Here is a 24,417-nt window from a genome sequence, read left to right as displayed (position 1 = left end):
TTACCAGGCAGTGAGCTCTCACACTAGCCGACAAAGCACAAGATAAACCTTGTGGATTTGCTGATAGCAGGGTTGACGCGGACTGATTGTATCGGAGCAGATTTCCTGCCTTGCAGTGGTGGTACCATGTGGCTTAGCCTACCATCAGATGTTCCAGAGGTGGGGAGAGACAACCCATTTTATACACGATGGGTAGGCTTTGCCTGCAGAGCGCCTGGCAGTTGCTTTGCATGCAAAATCAAAGTAATCCTGGCATGTACTTAATGCCCAGGTGGGAGGAGAAATTTGTTGTCTTGCCATCAGAAATGTTCTGCTGAGACACACAGTGGAAAAAGCCCGTTAAGTAATGGGAGAACTCCAGCCTTGTTTTAAGAGAGGGTTTTAGAATGAATTCTTTTTGACTTGCGTACCTTCACTTCCTTGAGTTTAATCTTGCTGTAGAAGAGATGGGCGCTAGCTTTATTATAACTTCAGGCTGTTCCACTCTGAAAACTGCAGCACAGGGCACCTGGCACGTTGAGAGACCACCGAGGGGCTCCACAACAAATGCATACGTTACGTGAAGTCATTACTGCGTTTTTTCCTAATTGCAAACTTGGCGGACTGAGCCTGCAATCTGAATCCTAATCTGGATTCCAGCTAGTCCTTTGGTCACCAGGAGGAAAACGAGGTAACGACACGTTGGTCAGCCTTTCTCTTGACGGAGGAGCTGGCGCAGGATCAACCGTTGGCTTCCAGTTCCGTGGCGGTGCTGGGAGGCATACGTAGCCCTGGAAAACCGTGGTTGCAGTCTGACTGCTGCACAATTCCTTTAAAGGTAAACCACAAGCTAAATCCAATGCGCAGCAGTGAAACAGGCGCACACAGGACAATCAGTTTTTTTTAACTGCTGAGGCTTGCTTGTAGCAGGGCTTGAGATCTCAAGTTGTGTTGTGTAAAAAAAAAAAAAAAAAAGTCATTTCTAACCCCAGCAGCTGTTTTTGCAATGAGTCTATGATGTGTTGATGAGCGTGGACTTCCCAAAGCTTTTTTTTTTTTTTTCCTGCCAAGAGCTAAAGCTAATTGTATTTCTCTTAATGGAAATCTGCCTCTTGAATTGTGGCTGGTAAATGGCTGGGAATAGCTAATATTTGTTGCTTTAATTCCTCAGAAGGTGGGACTGAGGGGCTATATGCTGCTCTTGATGAGAGGAGCGGTAAGCCAATCTAACAAAGGTCAAAAGTGCTCAGACTATGCAGGTGAGAAGGCAAAAGAATTAAATTCCTAAGTCTGATGTGGTGAGCTTCCATCACGTCTTAAAAATGCGAGGTCTGACAGCCAGACACGTAACTTGTACAGAAAGTGCTGGGTGAATTGAGGCCACGCTTACACCTGTGTTAGCACAGTTATCTCCCAAGGTCCGGGAGGGCTGTTGAGCTGGTGGAGTTAAGGTATGCTGACTTCTGTGGGCAGCAAGCAGGGGTGGGAGCACTGCATGCACTGTTGAATATCTCCGGAGATATTCAAGGCCCGTCTGGACGCCTACCTGGGCAGCCTGCTCTAAGGAACCTGCTTTGGCAGGGGGCTTGGACCCGATGATCTCTCGAGGGCCCTTCCAACCCCAACAATTCTGTGATTCTGTGATCCCTGCCAGCCGAAATGGTGCAAACCAGCTGCTCCTGCTGGGATCTGCTGGGCTTGTAAAGGCCCCCTGCCGCACCCTGGTTCCAGTGGTCGCACACACAAGCGAAAAGAGTGAGCAATGCCCGGGCTAGAAGGGCTGAATCAAGCAGAGGGAGGCTGTTGAATGCTTCTCCTGTGACTCAGTCCCTTCCCACTTGAGAACCTCCCTTGGAACGTGTTCTCATGCAGCCCCGCAGCGCTGGCTGGGGTCAGAGCTCTGCTGGCCTGCGGGCTGTGCAAATAGCTGGAAAGCCAGGCCCTAGCCTAAAGGGGCATCTGTTCTGAGAAAGTGAATAACACTTGGGAAAGAAGGCGAAAGGGAGAAGCAATCGTCTGTGTTAAAAGTTCTTCCATTCTGCCTGATGTCTGGGTTCACAAACGGGCTGAGCAGCGAGGAGTTGCCTCACAGCTGAGCAACGTCTGCCTGAGGACGCGGGGGAGCTACTGCTGGGCTCCTGCTCCAACCTGGAAGACCTGCAGCAGTTGAAAAGTGCTTGTTCTGGCTTGGATGAAGCACGGAGTTATAGCAAGAGGGAGGGCCAAACTTTAATTTGTCCAGTAATGCTGAATCTTAGCATTGAAAAAGCCAATGCTGGCCTTGCTGCTGGCATCCTCAATGGGATGTAGCTGCTCAAGGCAGAGAAGCTGTTCTTACATCTGCTGAGGAGGGACTGACTGTTGACAGCTGCTTTCCAAGAGAAGTCAAATATTCAAATCCTGCTATCTATCTATCTATATAGCTATATATCTATCCTGGGCATTAAAATAAAACTTTCATTTCTTGCCCTACTAGGATGAAGGAGTGGCTGAGCAGTAGGTGAGAAGGGCCTCTTAGTGTCAGGGTTGGGACTGGCTCAGTGCCCTTTTTCTGTTCTGAATCCTTGTCTGTCCTTGGCAGTGAAATCTGCCACATCCAGTAAAAGGACTGTGATTGTACCTGTGTGAGTGGACCAGAAGTCTCGTGTCCTAAACTCACAAGCACTATAGAACTGGCAGTGACCTTGGCCACCAGGCCCGCGAAGGATAACACCATCTCATGGCCATGCAGCACGTGTTTAGCCTTAATGTTTCTGAGTAACTTGTAGAGCTGTTTTCTCGTGGGCTGTGTTTTTAGCTTATTTGCTGAAGCGTCATGAATGGAGAAAGCAGATGAATCCTGATTTAAGTTTATTTTTCCCTTCTTGAGTAAGTACCCTCTAAACCTGCACAGTAACTTTCCTGGTCTGTGGGTTGGTCTTCAGGCCACATATAAGACAAATGACTCACGTGTTATGTGCCTAACAAGGAAAGGAAATGATCTCTCCAACTGCAAGTCTGTTAAAGTATGACCTGTAAAAGCAGAGTGACCCTGCTGCCTTCCTCTTTAACTTGCATTCACATAAATTTTATCAAAAAGTGGGACGATTTGTCCTGTACACTTCTGGAGGGCGCGTTTAGAGGTGGTAGTACCGCATGAACAGCTTGACAAAGCATCTGAGCCTCAAAACAGCCCTGAACTTGCCTTTGGCACAGATTTCCTGTGCTGCCCTGAGAGCTTATCTCAGCCTTAACCTTGGGACAGGCCTTCGGAGGCAAGAAGTCACGATCTGCAGTTACTGGAGGCTTTTCCAGGGCTGGCTCAGCTTGCAGGTTGATCAGAGCAAAACATCTTCTCGAAGAGCTGCTTTAACGGATGCTCTGAGGGCAACAGGGCTGAGGCTCTTCCCTCCCCAGCTCATTGTCATCTCTCATAATCATCTCTCATAATCAAACAAGGGAAGTAACTGGTTAGAAGATGGAAATAGCATGCTGAGACAGCTTCAAAACAATCAAAGAAGCAAAAGCAACAACAAACAATCCGAATCCACAAACAAAAAAACCCCACACTTAAGCACTTCCAGAGCACAGCACTAGAACAGATCCATCCAGGCTTTGATTATTTGATTGTCGTCTCCTGATTTCTGCAAGAGGAGTTTTGTTGAGTCTTAAAAAGCAGCAAGACGAAGCAGCAGAAAACATTTTATTACTTAGTACTTTTGCCACTTCCTTCCCCCACCTGTTATCTTGCATTCACTATTGGTGGGAACCTGTATACCTACATCATATTTAGTATTTCCCTTCTGTTCATACAGATAAGTAGTCTGTGCATGTCTCTGTCTCATTTGTTCAATCTTTTTTTCCCTCCAGGCATTTACCAGAGAAAGTCAAAGATGATGTTCAGCTAAAGAACATGAGCGGACAGTGGTTTTATGAAGCCAAGTCAAAGAGGCACAGAGATAAGATCCATGGAGCAGATATTATCAGAGCTTCCATGCGAAGGAAGCCTTCCACTGTTGGTAAGCATTTGGCTTATGTTTTGTTGTGGAAAGGCTGGCATGGAGATGACTCTCTTACTCAACTAACTTCCGACGCTGTTGTATGTGAAATACAAGAAGAGTGTATAAGTGTTATGAACAGAAAATGGTTCAAATGGGGGATTTTGTATGTAATTCTACAGTGTTGGTTTTCCACTCAAGCAATGCTATGTACAAAAGGAGAATTCTGTGTGATCACAGAACGGTCGAGGTTGGAAGGCGCCTCTGGGTCCATCTGGTCCAACCCCTGCTCAAGCAGAGACACCCAGAGCAGGCTGCCCAGGACCATGTCCAGGTGGCTTTTGATAGATCCTTTCTCAAAGGAGGGAGATTCTACAACCTCTCCAGGCAACCTGTGCCTGTGCTCCATCACCCACCCAGCACAGAAATGCTGCCTGGTGCTCAGACAGAACCTCCTGTGCTCCAGTTTGTGCCCACTGCCTCTTGTCCTGGCACTGGGCACCACCGAGAAGAGCCTGGTTCTGTCTTCTTTACACCTTCCCTTCTGGTATTTACAGGCGTTGATGAGGTTCCCCTAAGCCATCTCTTCTCCAGGCTAGAAGGTCCCAGCTCTTCCAGTCTTTCCTGACAGAAAAAATGTTCCAGTCTCTTAGTCATCTTTCTGGCACGTTGTTGGACTCTCTTCGGTAGGAAGCAGTATGTGATGACTGCTATCAGGAGGGACAGGCTTGTGTTTACGCATAGGACTAAAAAAACCAGCCCTTTGCAGTCCTGGATTGCATTCTTTTTCTCTTGAGGCCCTATGAGTTACCCTAGAACAGGTGAAGAATCAGTCTGATTCTTCAGTATGGATTTTCCAGATCTCAGGTGGTCTGTTTGAGACCTCTGAGATTTAATTTTGTACTTTTAAACCTTTCTTTAAAAAAAATAAATAAAATTTGTGGATATAATGTATTTAACATCAGAAGTAAATGCAGTTTAGTGTTTCAGGAGAAACAAAACAAAAAGAGAACGTAAGAGCTGCTCCATTGGACTAAGCCAAAAGCTCTTCTTATGAGCATCCTGCCTCTGAGTGCCTGGCAGCATGTGTAGTCTCCAAGACTAGGACCAGTCTGCAGCCATTTGCACCTAAGAATTTGTGAATTAGAGGAGGTATTTCTGGATTTTTTTTTCTAATTTTCTAAATTTTCTAATTTTCTAAAAACAAATTTTTTGATTTGTCCAAGAAGTTCTTTAAAGTTGTTCCTCTTTAACACTCACTGTGTCCTGTCTCGAGGCCTTCTGGAATGAAGATTTCCCACAGAAGTGGTAAACATTTACTTTTCGGGATTTGAGCTGATCACCATTAATGTCATGCCTGGGAAGAAAGTGAGCAGTCAACCTGTGTTCATAGAAGCATAGGTAAAATAGTATATGGGGTTTTATAGACCTCTTATAAATCTCTCTATCACCTGGCGGCTCTTCTAGTCCAAAGAGAACTGATCTCTGCTGTCGTTCTTTATACAGGAAGCGATTTTATTTCTGAGGCCCGTGTCCCCTCTTGACCTCCTGTTGTTCTACCAAATCCTTTTGACTAAAAGGGCAAGAGTCATACATACATCCATTCACACTAGATTGTACTGAAATTTGTAATTTTAAGCTCGATTAAGGGATTTGTGTGTGCTAATGAGGCAAGTATGATGCTTCTCAATGCTGGTGGAGGACTATAGCTCGCTACTTCCTATATTTTTTTTTTTTAACTAAAACTTAGCCAGATTAGACAAAAGAAAATAATGCTATATTACACCTTCACAATACCTATATTCCTAGAGATAAATTTGGATAACAGCAGTTTAATCAGCTTGTGATTACTGTGTGACAGATCTGGGTTTTTACCTTAACATGGAAAGGCCTGAAACAGAAGGCACAAATTCACAGGTCAGTGCAGAGTGTTCTGTGTTTGCCTGGTTTGGGACTTCTGAAGGTTATGGAAATCAGCTGTAAAACTCTAGCTACAATTTACAGTAACTCTTACATATAGCTTAAAGGAAAGTACTTAAAGCCATATCTTAAAGGAAAATTAACTACTCCCAATCTTATTCCTTGAACAAAGGCATACTGTTACGTTCAGAGCTATGTGCAATTGCTCAGCTTCAGTGACTCATTACATACCAAGATATTTTTGCTTGTAGCTGTGGATGACGAAAAATAAGAATGGAAATCTTGCTTATTTTTTCATACTGCAAAAATACTAATTTCTAAACTGTTACAGAAGCACAAAAAGCAGTAGAGGAGATAAAGTAATGTTTTGATTCTGAAAGGGGTTATTGGAATTGGATTCTGTCCCATTCCAAGAAGAAATGCAGATGTGTGGTCCTTCCTGAATGTGGTAGGGTTTGGGTTTGTTTTTTATACATATCTTCTTACCATCTTGTGATAATTCTATCCATAAAGGAGTAACCACCTGCTTAAATGAAAATTATGACTAACTTCCAGTTTACTGCTGTAGACAAGGAGTAGTTGACTTGATTTACTGAACTTCAACTTTATTTTCAATTTCCTATGGTTTAGTTAGTTTTCCTTTCTTTAGGTTACAGAGGTTGAATTTTTAATGTTTATCTAGCTGCAAGAATTACAGGATCAGTCTTTACTAGGGTTGTTGTAGGAAACTTAAAACAGTAGAATTGTTTGGGTTGGAAGGGACCTTAAAGCCCATCCAGTTCCAGCCCCTGGCCATGGGCAGGGACACCTCCCACCAGCCCAGGTTGCTCAGAGCCCCATCCAGCCTGGCCTTGAACACCTCCAGGGATGGGGCATCCACAGCTTCTCTGGGCAGCCTGTGCCAGGGCCTCACCACCCTTTGAGTAAAGAATTTATTCCTGAAATCTAATCTAAATCTCCACTCTTTTAGTTTAAAGCCATTCCCCCTTGACCTATCACTGCACCCCCTGACAAAGAGTCCCTCCCTAACTTTCCTGTAGGCCCCTTTAGGTACTGGAAGGGCCACTGTGAGGTCTGCCCAGAGCCTTCTCTTCTCCAGGCTGAACATCTCTGCTCCCTCAGCCTGTCTTCACAGGAGAGGTGCTTCAGCCCTCTGATTGTGGCTCTCCTCTGGACTTGCTCCAACAGGTCCCTGTCCTTCTTGTGCTGGGGGCCCCCGAGCTGAACGCAGGTCTCACGAGAGCAGAGCAGGGAGAATCACCTCCTTAGACCTGTTTTTGGTGTGGTCCAGGATGCAGTTGGCTTTCCGAGTGCATATTGCAAGCTCAGGACAAGCTTTTTGTCCACCAACCCCTTCAAGTCCTTCTCACGGCTGCTTTCAATCCATTCTCCACCCAGCCTGTATTCATGCTTGGAACCTTGCACTTGGCCTTTTTGAACTTCATGAGGTTTGCGTGGGTCCACCTCTCACGCATATCCAGGTCGCTCTGGCTGGCATCCCTTCCCCCTGTAGTGCCAACTGCATGACTCAGCTTAGGGTCATCCACAAACTTGCTGAGGGTGCCCTCAATCCTACTCTCCGTGTCATCAGTGAAATATTAAACAGTACTGGTCCCAGTACAGGCCCCTGCGGAATACCACTCATCACTGGTTTCCACCTGGGCATTGAGCTGCTGACCGCAACCCTTCGGATGCAGCTATCTAGCCAGTCCCTTGTCCACGAGTCAAATCCACGTCTCTCCAATTTAGAGACAAGGATGTTGTGAAAGGCCTTGCAGAAGTCCAGGTAGATGACATCTGTTGCTCTTCCCTTGCCCACCGCTGCAGTCAACTTTGTTGTTGAAAACGTCGCCGTCTAGGATCACTTTAAGGTCTAAAGCTTGAAGTAGTGAAGTGAAGTATTTAGAGCAGCATGGGAAATTTATAGTAGTATTAAAATATATAGTCTTGAGAAGGTACCAGATCTGATTCTGTACATAATTCAAGTGTAGTGGACTTCTGAAATAGCTGTAAGACCCAATGTAAATACTTCTCTTTGCTTGTTGTGAAATACTGTATGAACACGTGGGAAATAACAATCTTCTTCTTTCATGTTTTAGCTGAAGCGAGTCAGAGCAAATCAAACAAAGCAAAGAACAGCTGGGTGAGCAATGTTAATAAAGAAGTCGTTGTGCCACCAGAACTCCATGGCATTGTGGAACATCAGGAAGAAGAAGAACTGAAGTCTAGTTCAAGGTAAGCTGTCTATTCAATCACAGAATGTGTACATCAGGACTGGTGAAATGTGTGAGCTGTAAGTTCCTTCCAAAATATTGTCCTTCCCTCTTATTTCAGAGATCATCAACTATTTCCTCCGAGCAGCCCAAGGAATCAATGCACATGGAAGGCTGAAAAATCGTAGTTGTGCACTGTTAGATGGTCTGTATTTGAAGGCAGCTATCTGTAGGTTACTTCTACAAGGAGAAAGCTGCCAGTGGTGTGTGGAATGGTCCCGTGCATGTTCCTCGTGTCACAATTTTGTCTGACTCCAGAAGTGAGACCAGGTTTTTCAGGTTAGACTAGCAGGCCATGGTCAGTCCCTTTACTAATATGGGGACAGTAACCTCTGCATCTCTTTATTCAGTCACTCAGTGAGATCAGACTATTGATTCAGCCTGAATTTTAAACTTGGATCATACAAAGAATCAGATTGAAAAGTTGCTTTGGGATGGATTTTCCATGGTGTGTGTTTTAAGACCTCTTAGACTCTTTTAAAGAGGCCAAATGTACTTCAGGTGGAAAGAATGAGAACTTTTGGATATTTGAGGCAAATAAATGCGATTCTACCAAGGAATGTCTCTCTGCAAGGTAGTCTTCCATTCAGAGTAAGGCAAGACAGCTTGGGTATGACTGAATGTCTACAGCTGTTGCAGAAAAGCTGGATAAGTAGTTTCTGAACTAAGGAGGATTTTGTATTTAATCACTCTACCTCAAGTCCGTAAACATTCCAAACAGCTCCATTTTGCTTTGAAATATCCTGAATTGACTTCTGAGAGAAATGTCTCCTTTCTAAAATACTTAAATATAGTAATTAATTTGCAGTATGAGAAACATCTCTCTAAAATGCCTACATGTTAATTTGCTGTGTGAAAAGCTTTCAGAAAGGCTGTGTTTGAAAAGAGAAATGGTGATCTCCTAGCTAGGGAGTCTCCTAGCATGTGGAAATTAATGTCTTTAAACAGGCAGGTTCTCAACCCCATTGAGGAAACAAGAATGAGGGTGTAACAAATACATCTACTGTTTATGCTTCCAGTGAACAGAGTGAGGTAAGAGCCAGAGTTACTTTTAGGATGACTGTTTTGCTTCTGGTTTTACTTCTGTGCCATTGATTGGTTCTGTAAACTTTCACCTTTTTGTCTGTCTTCTTCATCCTTCTCTGTACGTCCTTTGTTTTTTCTTTGCAGCAAGGCTTGTCTCCTGCTATGCACTTGCACAATATCTAGTAGCAGTTCAATCTTTCACTTTCGTGGTCTGCAAACTGGGCATACACGTTCATGATGAATGGCACCAAAGGTTGGTGTAAATCTTAACAACTCTGGCTTGCTTTGCTGGTCTTTCTTACCCTTTACATTTCGTTATCAGTAAACTCAGAGGGGTGTCTGTCCTACCCATGTCTGAAATTGTCCTGAAATGTCAACCAAACTGCTTTGTCTACAGACTTCCCAAACAGTGGAGTTGTATGGTAATGGTGATTAAATTTGTGTAGCACAAGAAAGAGCTTAGCTTCCCCTCCCAAGTTGACTGATAATGCTGACAGTGTTAGTTTTCACCCAATGTAGGTTATTTACAGTGGCTTTTACCTTCACCAGACTATGGAATTATTTCTTTATGAACAGCAGAAGGCATGCTGCTGTTGAATATGTTTTTTACAATATTTTGCATGTCATCTCCCACATTAGTGGAAGGAGATGATACTGTAAAAGAAGTACAGCTTCATATTTGTACCATTAAAACTTCAGATTTTTGACTGATCAGAGAGTAACAAACTTCATCAACTGCTAGGGCAGCCTCTTCAAAAAAAAAAAAAAAAGGCACAGTGAGGTTTAAGTGCATGTAGACTGTGTGTTTGGAATGTGACCAACTTGATTGTGATCTTTAACTTCAGGTGCTTTAATGACTTATTTCAGGTCACACCCATGTGAATTGTGATAATTATTGTCCAGGACCCTCTCCTGCCCTCTGCTCCCAGTTGCACTGTCTGTCAACCTGCGTGCCTTATTTGTGTGCGCTCAGGATGTTCCCCTTAAAGCAAGCTCCTCTAGTCCAGGCTTCATGATGCAGTTGGAAGCAGACCTGAGGAAGGGATCTGTAATACGTGGGCTGGGCACTTACTTGCCCTCACTTTGCATACGTACTTGATTAGATGTCTCAGATTATTTGCTTGCTCCAGCACTTCACACTTGGTAAGCCAATGTGGCAAGTCTATGTGTAATTCATTGCTTATGATTTCAATAGAGGCTTATTTCACTGTAACTGAGGTTAGTCTATGCAATGGTGCAGCTGGGAAATTGCAGGAGGTGCCATACGTTCCTAAATAATTCCTCCTTTCTGTTCTCTTGCTACTGGGCTGTTGAAGAGCCTGGTCTGACCTGGCTGCATGCCTGCCTCTAATGGCAGCGACTGATTGAAACTGAGAGGGAAGAACGATCCTGGGAAAGCAGTGGCCCTACCTGTTGGGGGGAAGAAGGGTTGTTTGATTCAGGCTTTAGGATAGCAGAGCCACAGGGAGTTAATTTCTGTTGACTCTTCCTCTTGCAACACAATAGCCTCAAAATGGCTGGAAGTAAGGGGATGAAATCAAGTATTACTCTGGATCTTGGTATTGCCTGAAGTGAGTTACCAGCTTCTAGTGTTCAAATGCTACCTGTGGTTCAGGCACTTGGGCCTTTAGTATGTTTTTAAAGTGCTACATTAAGGATATGTTTGTGGGAATTTTATTTTTAGGTTTGTTTTTGCTTTTCTTCCCTCCCTTTCCTTCCCCTAGGAATGGGCTTCAGGCCATTGCTGGCTTGCAGACTTTGCACAAAGTAAGCAGCTGCTAACCTCAGGACTGGGACCAGAAGATATGTGATAGACCTCTTTTCTTCTGCATCCCGTTAAACCAAACCACTTCTAACTGAATGTTAGTTCAGTTTTAGTAGATCTATGTTTACATCCTTCTGAGGGTCAACTTCAGCCTTGGGGCCAGCTCAGTTGCTGTTTTGTCAGGGTGCTGCTATATTAGATGTAATCAGCCCACAATAATATTCTTAAAATTAGCATGCTGAACTCCATCCCCAGACCCCAAATGTCTAACTCCTGTAATGAAGCTATGAACACTTGTTTTTTTTTGTAGGCGTTGTATCCCAAGGTGCCTGTCTCGCATACCAGGCCAGTTGTGTGAAATGTCTTTTGCAGGTGTAACCTTGTACGGAATGAGTTTTGATAGCGTGACTCAGACTGTCAATATTACCTCTGCTCGGTGATAACCATCTGTCTGTATGCTGATTCTTGAAAAAGGGCAGTGTTAAAGGGGTTTGCTCTTTCAAATTAGGATTTGTAGGTTTTTTTCTTCCCTTGGGTAGAAAGTACTCGTAGCCCACCACACTGAACAGGTGACAAGTGTGGGCCCTAGAGTTCTGCTAGGTGAAAAATTGAACAAAACCCCTAAGTCTTAAAATCCATGTAACTTTTCTGGATTAATAGGGGTGCTGGGATACCTAGATAAGGCCATTTATGGAGTACTGTTAAATTGCACTGGCTTTACTCCTTCCAGACGGGAACTTCTGCACCAGATTCCTAACCCTTTGGGATGAGCCCAGGAAAGTTTATTTGCCTGATTGCGAGGCCATTTCTGAGCAGACATGTCAGACAGCGCACACAAATCTCTAACCCCTTCCTCTGCCTTTTCTCTTGCCTTGACCTTGTTGCCTCTTGGTTCCTGTCCAGTGCTACCAGCGCCTGCACAGGTTTGGGTCTGCACTGTATTTTTCAGCACTTTGTTTCGCAGAATTGCAGTGCTGTGTTTCTTAAGCCTGGCATCATTTATTAGCTTGGCTTCATGCACTCTTAGATTAGCCTTGTGAATGCACGGGTCTCTTTGGCTTTCTCATCTGTATGGGTTGTGAGTAAATTCCCATGTTTAAACCCTGTGTCAAGAAACTCAGTTGTAGGGTCTTGGTTTTTTGTTGCCCACTTCTTCCTCTTTCCCCTTTCAGGATTTTCAGTATATAATGCCAAAGTAACAACTCTTTAATTCTTCTTTGGTACTCTGAAGTAGCGTTGCATTGAAATATTGCGTTATTGTATCCGTGTTCCATAAGCATTTTGAAAATTCTCTTTCCACCTGTTTAAAAAAAAAAAAAAGGAAACTAGTCAGAAGAATGTCTGATAAGTTTCCTACACCCAGAGTACATAAGAGCATTGCCCTTGTTTAAAATGAGGGAAGGGTTGAAGCATTCATGACCTAGACCTTAAAAAAAAAAAAAAAATCATGTTTGTCCTGTTGGGTGGTAGATGGTCAAGATGAGACATAAAGTACAGGAGCTCATAAAAACAAAAGCGCAAACTCAAGTGCTCATAAAAAAAAAAAAAAAAAAGAACCCAAACTCCAGCCTGGCAGAATGAAGATTCTTTAAATATATGTATCTTCATTTTTTAAAGTCTTAGAACGAAGGATCAAAACTGTAATGTGAAATATTTTTGACGAGAAATTAAAAGCTTCAATATTAAGCTCTTTGAGAACTATACTTTTTCTTATTTAGGAGCTGGGATGAAAAAAAAGAATCTTTTTAGAGCTGGTGTGTGCATGTGAGAGGCTGCCGCAGTTAGTGTTGAAATATAAGAACAACTTATTTTGCTCACCTGTGAGTTTGGTGCCTCCCTGAAGTTTGTATCATTATGCACACAAGTGTATTTCTTAAAGGTAGTGTTGGACCAAAAGAGCAAGGAAGAGATGGGGAAGGTTATAGCTCAGATAACTGTTTTTTTTGTTGTTTGTTTGTTTCTAACACCTTGTGTTCAGGCTGCCTGTTAATTACCTTCCTTGTAATGATGTTTCTCCGTTTGTACTATAGGAGCGATGTCACTTTTCAGATGTGCTTAGCAGTCCAGGTAGCCACCAGCCATTTCTTCTTCAGTTTTGAGGTTAACAGTGCTGAAACCTGGAGAAGCTGGGAATGTTGCTCTCTACCCAGCAGGGCAGACTGTTGCTGGTTACATGATCAGAGAGATCTTTTAGACTCAAAATATAAACAAAATCTGATTGGGGGGAAAAAAATCCTTGTGCAAATAGTCAAATATTTTTTGATGTAATACAGGAGCTGTTTCTTCTGGCTGTTTTAAGTTCTTCTTCCTTGGGGTATACTTAGTCAGGATGACAATTAATAACTTCATTCATTTGCAAAATCTGTGGTTTGATAACATCTTAATTGAAGGAATAGCTTGTAAGGTGTCCCTCTGAGGGAATCTGCTCTTGTCTGTAGCATGTCAAATCTTTTCTGTAGTGCTCAGGGAGTTCCCCTGATTTTTCTGGCTTGGACACTTTGCAAAGCTCTCTTTTTACTGTACTTAGCAATTTTCTCCACTTTGGTTTCAGTTCTAGAAGTACAAATGTAGGACAAGAATAGTGGTAATACTGGTACTGTTTGGAGAATGACTATGTTTACATAAAGCTTGCTCAAAAGTCTAAAAGATATCAAAAACACCATTCCTGTCCTGGCAAGTAGAAGTTACACTGAATTCTTTACTGAGCAAAGAAATTGTTGCAAGGAAATAAATCATCAAGGTCATCCCCTTGATATGGAAAGGAGAAGGTGTGATTCTAAATCTGATGGGAACACTGAAGAGAAAACTTTAGGTGCCAAGAGGTCGTATTTGAGTATGTGCAATTGAATATCTGTTTCTGCATTTTTAAAAAGGCTGAAGATAATGCCCAGTTTGCTGAAGTCGTTATATGTTGTTTCCTTGCAGTTCTAAAACAGTAACTTCTGGATTAGACAAACCAGAGGGAAGATCTACGAAGGCAGCAGTCTCGCCAGTAAAGGTATGATTGGTATCAAACACAGCAGATGTTATCTTTTTACATTTTTGTATGTTTCTTTGCTTGAATGATCAAGATAATTAGATATTTGAGGAAGAAAGATAATAAGTTGGAAAAAAAATAGTATTTTTTGTTTTGTAGGGAGATAATGGAAACCAGTAAAAGTTCAGTCCTTATGTACTGTTATGACTATAATCGTTGGCTTTCTGTGCTTGACATTATTTCCAACTCCTTTAGCCACTGAAAAGAAATGTCTTGCTATCTTCCACTATCTGTAAAGTACAGAAGTAGAGAGAATTTCTTGTAACTTCCAACAATTTGGGATTTTCAAATGTCTTTAAGTGGTGGTTTCTCTCTGATGTTAGTGACTTTAGGAGGAACAGGATTAGGCTGTCACTAGCATTTCTGATACTTCCATGGTTCATGTTATTTAGGTTTCTTGTCATGTCTCCAACTTAAGAAGCATGCTTTTAGCCTCTGCCAACAAGGTAGTGAGGCAGAGGAAATCACTGTACTTTCATTTATTCTGCCAAAACTGTACTGATAAATAACTTGACTCCAATTATAATGTTCATTCCTTTTTTTTTTTTTTAGCAAAGGAGAAACCCATTTAATTCCACTGTATCAGGTGATAACTTGAGCAGTGGAGAATCAGAAAACAGACCAGACATTCTACCTCAGCTATCAAAGAAGGGTAAATATTATGTTTAACATGTCTGAATTTCTTGGTGGTGGATATGGAAATTTTTACTTTTGTTGCTTCTTATTGTAGGATAAAACAGATTTTCATAACTATTCTACTTGAGTTATCATCTAGTTCATTTCAAACGTAACGTAAAACATGAATATATTTAAGAAAATGGCTGCTTCACACACGTAAATGGGTTTTGATTCTTTTTTTCACCCACAGTTCTTGTCAGCATTATGCACTCTGTCTGAAAGGACTGTTTTGTCCCAAATCACTAGTAGAGAACATAGAAATTTCCTTGAGTTGGGCATTGCTATCTATATGACCTTCCAGTAATTGCTGCTATGAGCTCAACAGAAGGGTCAAGCCTAACTGTCTTTAATCTTTTTATTCTCAGCCCTGTTTATTTTAGAATAAAAATAAATCCTGCCTTTCCCCCAGTATTCTCTGCAAGCAAGTAGATAAGTGATGATATATCACAGTATGGGCAGTTGAGACTGTAATTTACAGGTTTGTGTGGAAATTACTCTCCTGTATGTGTTATGAAGCTTCTTAACAGAAAAGAGGGAGGCTTACATGTTAGAAATAAAAAGGATCTTCATATCCCTACTGAGAGATCATTCCTGCTTTTTAGCCTGTTCTATATATAAATGAAAATAGATTTTCTGTAGCTTGCTGTTTGTCTTCTGAACCTGAAGAGAGGCTTGTGTATTCTAAAGCTGCACTTCCCTGCAAAGTTTGTCCCTTGCAGGATTTATACTGATCAAAAATTTGGTGTGCTTCCTATCTTTGGTATCATCAAATTTTTCTTATTCTAGTAATATTAATCAACTAGAATATTTTCATCTGTTAAAACATCCTGCTATACACAAAAACAAAATCTATGTTCATTTTCCTCCTGTCTTTTGCTGCATTTTTAATGAACCAATGTTATCACTGCATTCCAGATCAGCAGGGGGCATGTCATGCCCCTGAGTTTATGCAGATGAATGTCGTTGTAAACTCATGATTTCTTCTCTGTATACATCTTGCAGAAATTTTGTCACCTTCAATAGAGAGCCAACCTAAAACAAACGTACTGAGTGATGAAACTGAGACACCTAAGAAGCCTTCTGTAGAACCTACGGATGAGTCACAGAATGGACTGGTTAAGCGTCCTATCCCAAAAGCTAGAAAATTAGTTCACAAAATAACAGATCCTGTGCCACAAAGAGAAGACATTGTTCCAAAACCAGCCAAACGGACCCAGGGGGTTAATGGAACTGGTATACCTCCTAGGGGCATTCTCAAACGCAGTTCAAGTTCCAGTTCCACTGACTCAGAAGTTCGTGTTAATCAGATGTTAGAAGTTCAGAGTAAGAATAGTATTCCTACTAAAACTATTTTTGAAGGAGAAGTTGAGAAGAACACTCTTACGGAGGAAGTGGAAGAGTCCGCACAAATTTCACTGGAAAAATTAAAACAAGTGAGGTTTTCATCTAGCATAGGAAAAAGGGAATCTCTGCAAAGCCCACAGATCCATCACAGCAAAGAAACAGGAGAACTTGATTTGTTAGAATCTGGTGAAATAAAGACTAGTGAAAATGATGCTGTTGGAACAGACTCACTTGGAAATAAGCAAACTTCCACTGTAAAGCCTTTGGGAACCCATTCGTCATCTGTACATGTGAAAACACATAGTTTACAGGAAGATAAGTCTGCATCCAGTCCTTGTGACACTAATGGGTCAGTCTTCCTGGTTAATAAAACGTTCCAAACAAAGATCGTTACTCCTAAGAAACTTGAAACTCCACAGAAGACCTCCACCAATATCCTATCAAATAGCAATAAAGAATTGAGTGTTGATGAGACATGTGAAAATAAATCCAACCAGTCCATGAGCCGTGAATCAAAGTCGCTCAAAAACTCTACTGGTAAGAGAATAATAGGAGTGAGGAAGAGAATGTAATAGCATATAGCCTGTATTCAGTAATGCTCAAATTGTTAGTACATAAAAATTAACAATTAAGAAACAAATGATAGTAACATGCTATATGTTGCAGAATTTCTAAAACACTTGGATTCTAATTCTCTAATGTGCTACATGTTTTTAGATGATCTCCTGTTGGCATTCTTAAGAGTTAACAACCAGATTTGAGCCTGGCTAGGCATCTTTAATGTGGATGATAAAGGTGACATGGTGGCACCTGGATAAAATTTCTGTAATAAAGCCTGGTAGATGTGTCTGGATGGGAACTGAAGAATTCTTGGTGTACTGCAGTTGACTGTCTTCGGTAGTAATCCAATTGTGACTTGAGGATTTGCTGATGTGACTAAACACAAATATGCTGTTTTTTTTCCTCCCTCCCCCTTCATTGGAACCATTTCCTTTAGAATAGGAATAACCAATCTTATCTGCTCCCACTCCCAAAAGTATTATGGCTAATCTTCTAGAAAAAGATCACTTTCCAGTAGGATATCTTAGTGATAAGGAATTTATTTTTCATATGCAGTATGGTTCCTTCCAAAACCACAAGAACAGAGAACTCTTTCTTCCGCTAAGAGTTCAAACAAACACAAAAACAGAAACTGAGCGATTTTTTTCAAGATTGAAAAATTTTTAGTCTTGTGTCTGATTCCTAACTCTGATAAGTTCATTTATGTTTGTAGATGAACACTTGCTTTCTGCTGAGACAAAAGCACATGAGGTATCAAACACCAATTCTGCAGCTCTTCAACAAGGTAAGCCCAATCTTGTTGAGGAACGAGATGCTAAACACACTTTCGAGCCTGACAGACATGCTGACGAATTTGTGAAAGTGGCCGATGAATCTGTATCAAAAGTCTTAGACTGGTTTAAAAGAAGTTCTGGTACTGAAGATAGGAAACCTGTATCAGCCAGATCCCAAGGCAGGGAACTCAAAGAAGTTGGCTTTTCAACTGGAACAACAGTTCTTCCTACAGAATACAGTGGAACTAGCATGGATGGAAAACCAGAAGTTATAGAAGAGTTACCATCTGGAAGGGATAAACAACTGAATGCTATTTCACCCACAACAATTATTTCAGAAGATAAACAGATGACAAAAGAGAGGAGGAGACCTAAGCAGGGGGACGAGAATGAGGAGCAAAATGACAAATCACTAACCGAGCCTGACTGTACAAGAATCGAAGATAAAGAATTGGGTCAAGAAATCAAGCAACAAAATCAAAAATCACGTGTCTTGGAACATCATGAACACAAGCTACCAGCTCAGAAATATGAATTGGAGAAGGCGATAAGAGAAAAAAGAAGAATAAGGGAGATTAGAGCATTTTGGGAAAGGGATAAAACTATCCCCAGTCACAGAGAGAAAGAAGTTGGTATCAATACTAATGCGTCAGGTGGTGGTGCCTTGAAAGGTCTCAGAGAAAGTGACAAAATAAAGCCAACTGCAGAACACCTACCTTATGGACTGGATGATCAGAGCAAGAATACATTAAGAAGTGCTGAACTGAGATATGCAATTGTGGCTTCAAAAAATGAATGTCAAAACTCTTTTGAGTTTGGACAAGGCCGTGAAGTTAGAAAACCAGAAAGAACACTTCCAGCTGACGGTGAAATTCATGAATCCACAAAATTGGCAAAAGCCAGTAACATAAAGCCTAGAGTTTCTGCCACTTCAGCTTCCCCAGAAATTAAAAATAAAGATGGGAAAGAAACATTTAAAGGAAAAGTTGGTGCTTGTTCCCAACAGAAGCCCAGCTTCCAGGTTTTTTCTTTAAAAGAAAAAATGAGTGAGAAGTCCAAAAATCAAATTTCAAATTCTTCACAGTTTCAGAGTTTGAGAAACTTCTGGGATGCTGGAGTTAAATTACAGAGTAGCATTGACAGGAGAGATGTTTCTTTGCCAAATAATACTGTTAATAATAATACTTCAATAACCCACCAAAAAAAATCAAAGGAAGATAAGGGCAGAGATAATGTGAGCAAGCAAGTGTTAATCCAACATCAAACACAAGCCTCTGAGAGAGAAAAAACAGAGAAATTAGATTCTGTGATATGTGAACTGCCTCTAGGATCTCTTACCTTAAAAGGTATGAAGGTAACACACACACAAAACACAGACTCTGTCCAGTCAGTCAAAAAGCCAGTTATCTCTCAACCCCAGGAACAGATGGGTCTTCACAAGCACGAAGTTAAAGGACATATAGAAAAAAGTATTGCTTCATCAAAAGAACATCCTCTCAGAGGATCTCAGAAGATGCAAGCTGGTTTGCAGAACCTGCTCAGAGAAACCTCTGTATGTCAACCTTCTGAATTAAGGGTAGGAATGAAAGCATCTGAAACAGTGAATAATATATCACAAACTAATTGTAGTGGAGAATCAATATGCCAACAAGATACCAGTCAGTCTGAAGAGGTCAATGAGACCGCAGAGAGGTCTGTTGCCCCATCCAAGGTCAGTGCCTTGAGTTCAGCTTTAGAGAAACTGATGAAGGAGGCCTCTGAAACACCACCTCCTAAACCAAAACGTGTGGACAGGACGTTACAGAAGACTGCTGAGATACAAGTTAAAAGCACGACCTATCAGCATGATGGAGAGTCACTGCAGGAAATCAGTGAGTCCACAGAGAGGTCTGTAGCCCCATCCAAAGTCAGTGGCTTGAGTTCAGCTTTAGAGAAGCTGCAGAAGGAGGCCTCTGAAACACCACCTCCTAAACCAAAGCGTGTGGACAACACATTATATGGGACTGCAGAGATGCAAGTTAAAAACATGACCTATCAGCGTGATGGAGAGTCACTGCAGGAAATCAGTGAGTCCATAGAGAAGTCTGTAGCCCCATCCAAAGTCAGTGGTTTGAGTTCAGCTTTAGAGAAGCTGCTGAAAGAGGCCTCTGAAACACCACCTCCTAAACCAAAACGTGTGGACAGCACAGTACAGAGGACTGCTGAGATGCAAGTTAAAAACACGACCTATCAGCATGATGGAGAGTCACTGCAGGAAATCAATGAGTCTATAGAGAAGTCTGTAGCCCCACCCAAGGTCAGTGGTTTGAGCTCAGCTTTTGAGAAGCTGCTGAAGGAGGCCTCTGAAACACCACCTCCTAAACCAAAACGTGTGGACAACACAGTACAGAGGACTGCTGAGACGCAAGTTGAAAGAACTACCTATCAGCATGATGGAGAGTCACTGCAGGAAATCAGTGAGTCCATAGAGAAGTCTGTAGCCCCATCCAAAGTCAGTGGTTTGAGTTCAGCTTTAGAGAAGCTGCTGAAAGAGGCCTCTGAAACACCACCTCCTAAACCAAAACGTGTGGACAGGACGTTACAGAGGACTGCAGAGATGCAAGTTAAAAACACGACCTATCAGCATGGTGGAGAGTCACTGCAGGAAATCAGTGAGTCCATAGAGAAGTCTGTAGCCCCACCCAAGGTCAGTGGCTTGAGTTCAGCTTTAGAGAAGCTGCTGAAGGAGGCTTCTGAAACCCCACCACCTAAACCAAAACGTGTGGACAGGACGTTACAGAGGACAGCTGAGGTGCAAGTTAAAAGTGTGACCTACCAACTCAATGGAGTGTCATTGCAGGAGAAGACCGGTGAGACCACAGAAACATCTGCACTGTCCAAGGCTGAATATAAACTACTTGATGTTAACTTGCAAAAATTACTGAAAGAGGTCTCTGAAACACCAGCTTGTATGCTGGAGAACATGGATGAAAAGATGCAAGGTAAAACGTCAGCCAGTCAAAGTATGTGTCGTCCTCCTCAAGAAGAGAGAGATCACCCTCAAGAAATAGAAGAAACGATAGAAAAATCTTCTGTTTCAAATATTGCAAAATTCAGAGATTTCAGTAGCTCATTAGAAAAACTCCTTCAAGAAGCATCTGAAGCTTCATCTCCGGTATCACGAGAGGTACATAAACAAGAGAAGTCTAGGGATCGTATGTTTCCATTACAAAAAGAGTCTCTGTTCACGACAATGTCACAGCCTTATCATAATGCTTTAACTACTTATCATACACAGAAGACAACTATCAAGAGTGGAGCTCCTGAACAGAATATTGAGGCTTCAGTAGATATTGAAGCTTCTGACCTACTTAAAAGAAATGGGGCTTTTAATCAAAAAGAACAGAGAAACGTGCCTCCAATAGATCTCCTTCCCCTGGAAGGAGAGACTAATACAGCTGTGAGCAAGACATTCAAGGTAAATGGCATAGGAAGGACAGATGAAAGCACATCCTCGGATGCCTCTGAAAATAATTTAGAATTAAAAGAACTGTTGCAGTTGAGAAGAACAAGCACACCTCTTAAAGATGAGAGCAATTCCCCCCAGCCAGGAGGAGCTCGACTCTGCCTGGCCTTTCAGCATGAGGATAATGATGAAGATGATGGTGACAGCTCAAATTTGGGATCCAGGTTTTCAGATGAAAACTCTGATTCCTGTTCTGGAACCGGTAGTTCAACTCGTGAGCCATCTAATTTCTAAAATTCATGGTGCTGGGTGGTTAAACATGGCTACAGCTTTTCTGGTAGCTAACTTGAAATATATTAACCAAAACTCTGATACTTAATCGAATGCTTTGGATATTTGTTTTGGAAAGATGTGAAGGACTAATTAAGTCCTTTAATTGGAATTTTTTGACAAACATCTACTAGATTTGGGTAAGGTCATGGGAGTGTAGCAGCATGAGTCAATCACGTCAGTCTTCATGCCTTACGCTTTTCTTCCTCCTTTGGGACATCTCTTTTGAATCAGTAACATTATAACACTCAGATTCTGGTATTTCTTTTAAATACCCTGGATTAAAAGAGGGGAAAAAATAATCAGTGGCTGACTGAGTTTATTCTTTAGCTTGACCAGCTAATCTTCAAAGGTAAATCTGTGGCTGGATATAAAGACAGTACCGATACCCTGTGCGATTTAATTTAGTATTGCTGCCTGTTGCACAAGAAAATGGCCGTATAAATGAAGCAGTCTAATTATGAATACTCATTACTTGGTTAAGCTGGAAGCTCTAGTCCATGTCTAATGTGATATTTTAACCTTTTTATTCTGCTCCTGAGAGACTGGGAATTTTCTGAGATCTTGCTCGCCTGAGCAATCTGTGATGTTCCTGGGGCATGCTAAGAAACTCCGGAGCTTATTTTGAAAGTGAGATTCCAATGGAAATCAGCTGGAAGTCTGTTCTGCAAGACAAATGAGGAAAAATAAAACACAATTTGTTTTTGCCCATAATTACACTATTGCTGTTTGTAAGGCCTGATTGGCTGGCTGCAGTGGGAAGGAAATGGGATAGGGAGGAGAGAGGGTCTTAGAGCACTCTGAAGGAGCTAGGTCTGTCCTGAAACTGCTCTTGGAGACAATTGCATGATAATTTCAAGGATCGAAATCTCTCCACAGGTTGTTTTTTTATTTGTGGTTGTTACTCAGTATTGAACAGGAAGTGACTTTCACTGGGCAGAAAAATATAATGAACAAATTTACAGAGGGGAAAAACCAAAGCTACTAACTTCTATTTGTGCTGTTTCGTAACAAAATGGCTAAATCTGAGTTTATCCTACCTAGTTCTTGCACAATTAAGTACCATGTTTGCCTTAAACTTCCTCATTAGTCAGTACAAACGCAGGTCGAGTCAACGTGTGTTTCTACTGATACCCGAGGGAATTTAGAGAGAAAAGATTCTTAACTTAAACGCTGTTGAAATTGGTCCGCTTCACTCCAATTTCCATTTGAATTTAAGTTAAGATGGTCAGGTGTCAGTTTCAGCAGTTTCTTCAAAATCCAGGCTTTTGTCTTGTTTGCATGTCTCTAATTTTGGAATGACTGAACACAATGCATTCCTGACTCTGACCCTTAGGATTTACTTAGCATTTTGCGTGAATACTCACGGTCTTTGTTAAAGATCAGAAGATTCCCAAAAGAAATCCATGGTTGTTTTTTTTTTTTAAGTGACTTGTTTAAAAAAGCATGTCTGTGTGTGCAGTGTTCATGTGTTTTGTCTCGTAACAGGTTCAGAAGAATTAAATCCTGTTTTGATGGCTTTGAAAAGGAGTGCAGATAGGAAAATGCCTTCCAAAAGTCTAGAGGACATTCCATCAGCCACCTCAAGTGAGCACAAAGCTTGTGTGTGTCTCCCATGACCCCCAGTTTGGCTTAAACATGCTTATGCTGTGTTTCCATACAGCTTTGCCAAGCAGTATTTTTGCCTTACATTGCTTCTCACTAAGTAGTATGGAGTTTGTATGGTAAAACTGAATTCTCGTCTCATATGGATTAGTTTTCAGTTCTTAGTGTTCCTTTTGAAACAACACTGGTATATCGAGCAGACATCTTCCAAAAATGCACTGCGTCAGTCAGGGATGATTTGGTTTTGGATAGTTAAAATGTTTTCAATAGTGAAAGTATTTGGGTGCAACCACTCAAATCAGTAATGAGCTACAATTGCTGCTCATTTCTGGCTGCTTACTTGGCTCAAATTAGTAGACAGTGGAAGTATGAAAAAGTTGTCTTAACGTAGTAGTTTCACCTGTGTATTCTAGCAGTTAATATAACCAAACTAAAAGAGAATGCAATGAGACAGGATTGTACTTAACATTCATCCCTGATCTCCCTCTGTAGCGTCCTAAGATTATGACTTATTATCGTTCTTATTCCTGTCTCTGTTCATGCTGCTCCTCAGTGTTTTCATACTTATTTCACTTCTAATGGGGAAGACATGAACTGAATTGATATTTGAGAACTGAAGCGTGGAGGTGTAGATTTTGAAAGATGTTGGCTATTGTTGGCGAATTACTCTTCTAATATTACTTATGCTATTGCTCCCTTCTAACTAGTTCCCAGATTTTAGGTTATGCACTAACATTGTTGTAACAGCACGCTGGTAGAAACTGTGTCAAGATGAGACCGCTGCTTGGATGCAGAATTGAAGTAATGTTCCAAGTTGAAACCATCTCCTGAATTTAGCCATTCCTGTTGCTCTGCTGGTGTATTTTTTTGTTGTTGTTGTTTGGTTGTATTTGTTTTTTGGTCCTTAATTCTGTGATTACCACTGCCATCCATTTTATCATTCTGAACAGCAAGCTTTCTAACCACGTGTTACTTTTTTCCTGCACAGATAAAGGAAAAATAAATATTCCAAAGGAAGAATTAGCTCTTAGTGCTGAAGATGGTAAATATCTTTTGTGTCTGCATGGAAATCTATTGTTTTTCAATGTTCTCTGTTTGCTAGCAAAAGATTTGAGAAACCAGGAATTGTGTTACTCTTTCAAATTTAACTAACTTCATCATGACTTCAATGCATTTGTAAAATTTTCTTACGTTATTTTACTCTTAAGCACTAGACTTCTGTTATGACCTGTTGCATCTGTAGAAACTGTGCCACCCAGCAGTGTACTATTTTGATCTTTGGCCATTCTGCCTATAAAACAGCTTCTGAAATCATTGAGAGCTTTGAACACTAGCACAGTTGAAAAACTGGGTGTAATTAAATATTAAATTTGTCTATTCATCCATTGCATTGTAAGATGCAAGACGATTTTTGCTCATGCAAAACACTCTTCAGAATACATCAGTTGAAAAGGAACCTCTCTAAATTCCTATCTCAATCCAGCAAAGCAGAATTACTTTAAGCAATAGATGAACATCGATCTGTTAGTGCATTACAGGTGCCTTACTGTCAAATTTTTCTGTATTCCTTCAGAAATTACAAACCTAATCAAAACAAAAGCAAACCTTGTCTAAGGACATGTCAAAATAAACATGTTGGAAAGCCACCGAGGAGCATTGAATATGATGGAATATAACACAATTCTTTCCTGTTTACTGCATTGT

The 24,417-nt window shown here is 41.4% G+C and overlaps 1 protein-coding gene across 50 annotated transcripts in view; it reads left to right on the top strand.

Moving 5' to 3' along the window:
- Positions 1 to 24,417, top strand: part of SYTL2 (synaptotagmin like 2) — a 60,401-nt gene that overhangs the window by 23,734 nt on the left and 12,250 nt on the right. For 33 of the 50 annotated variants that reach the window (XM_035560411.2, XM_050708749.1, XM_050708751.1 and 30 more), the window contains 8 exons: positions 3,829 to 3,977; positions 7,976 to 8,111; positions 13,866 to 13,938; positions 14,530 to 14,629; positions 15,658 to 16,536; positions 17,273 to 17,344; positions 22,597 to 22,695; positions 23,702 to 23,755. In XM_035560411.2, coding sequence (XP_035416304.1) covers positions 3,829 to 3,977; positions 7,976 to 8,111; positions 13,866 to 13,938; positions 14,530 to 14,629; positions 15,658 to 16,536; positions 17,273 to 17,344; positions 22,597 to 22,695; positions 23,702 to 23,755 — 1,562 coding nt within the window. Of the gene's footprint in view, positions 1 to 3,828; positions 3,978 to 7,975; positions 8,112 to 8,184; positions 9,182 to 13,865; positions 13,939 to 14,529; positions 14,630 to 15,657; positions 16,537 to 17,272; positions 21,053 to 22,596; positions 22,696 to 23,701; positions 23,756 to 24,417 lie in introns of those variants that run through there. The other 17 variants (XM_035560401.2, XM_035560392.2, XM_050708670.1 and 14 more) reach the window with 4 other exon arrangements.

Source organism: Cygnus atratus, chromosome 1 (assembly GCF_013377495.2).
Source record: "Cygnus atratus isolate AKBS03 ecotype Queensland, Australia chromosome 1, CAtr_DNAZoo_HiC_assembly, whole genome shotgun sequence".
NCBI lineage: Eukaryota > Metazoa > Chordata > Aves > Anseriformes > Anatidae > Cygnus > Cygnus atratus.
Note: the sequence above shows the minus strand (reverse complement) of the source record. Positions and strands in the feature narration are given on the sequence as shown.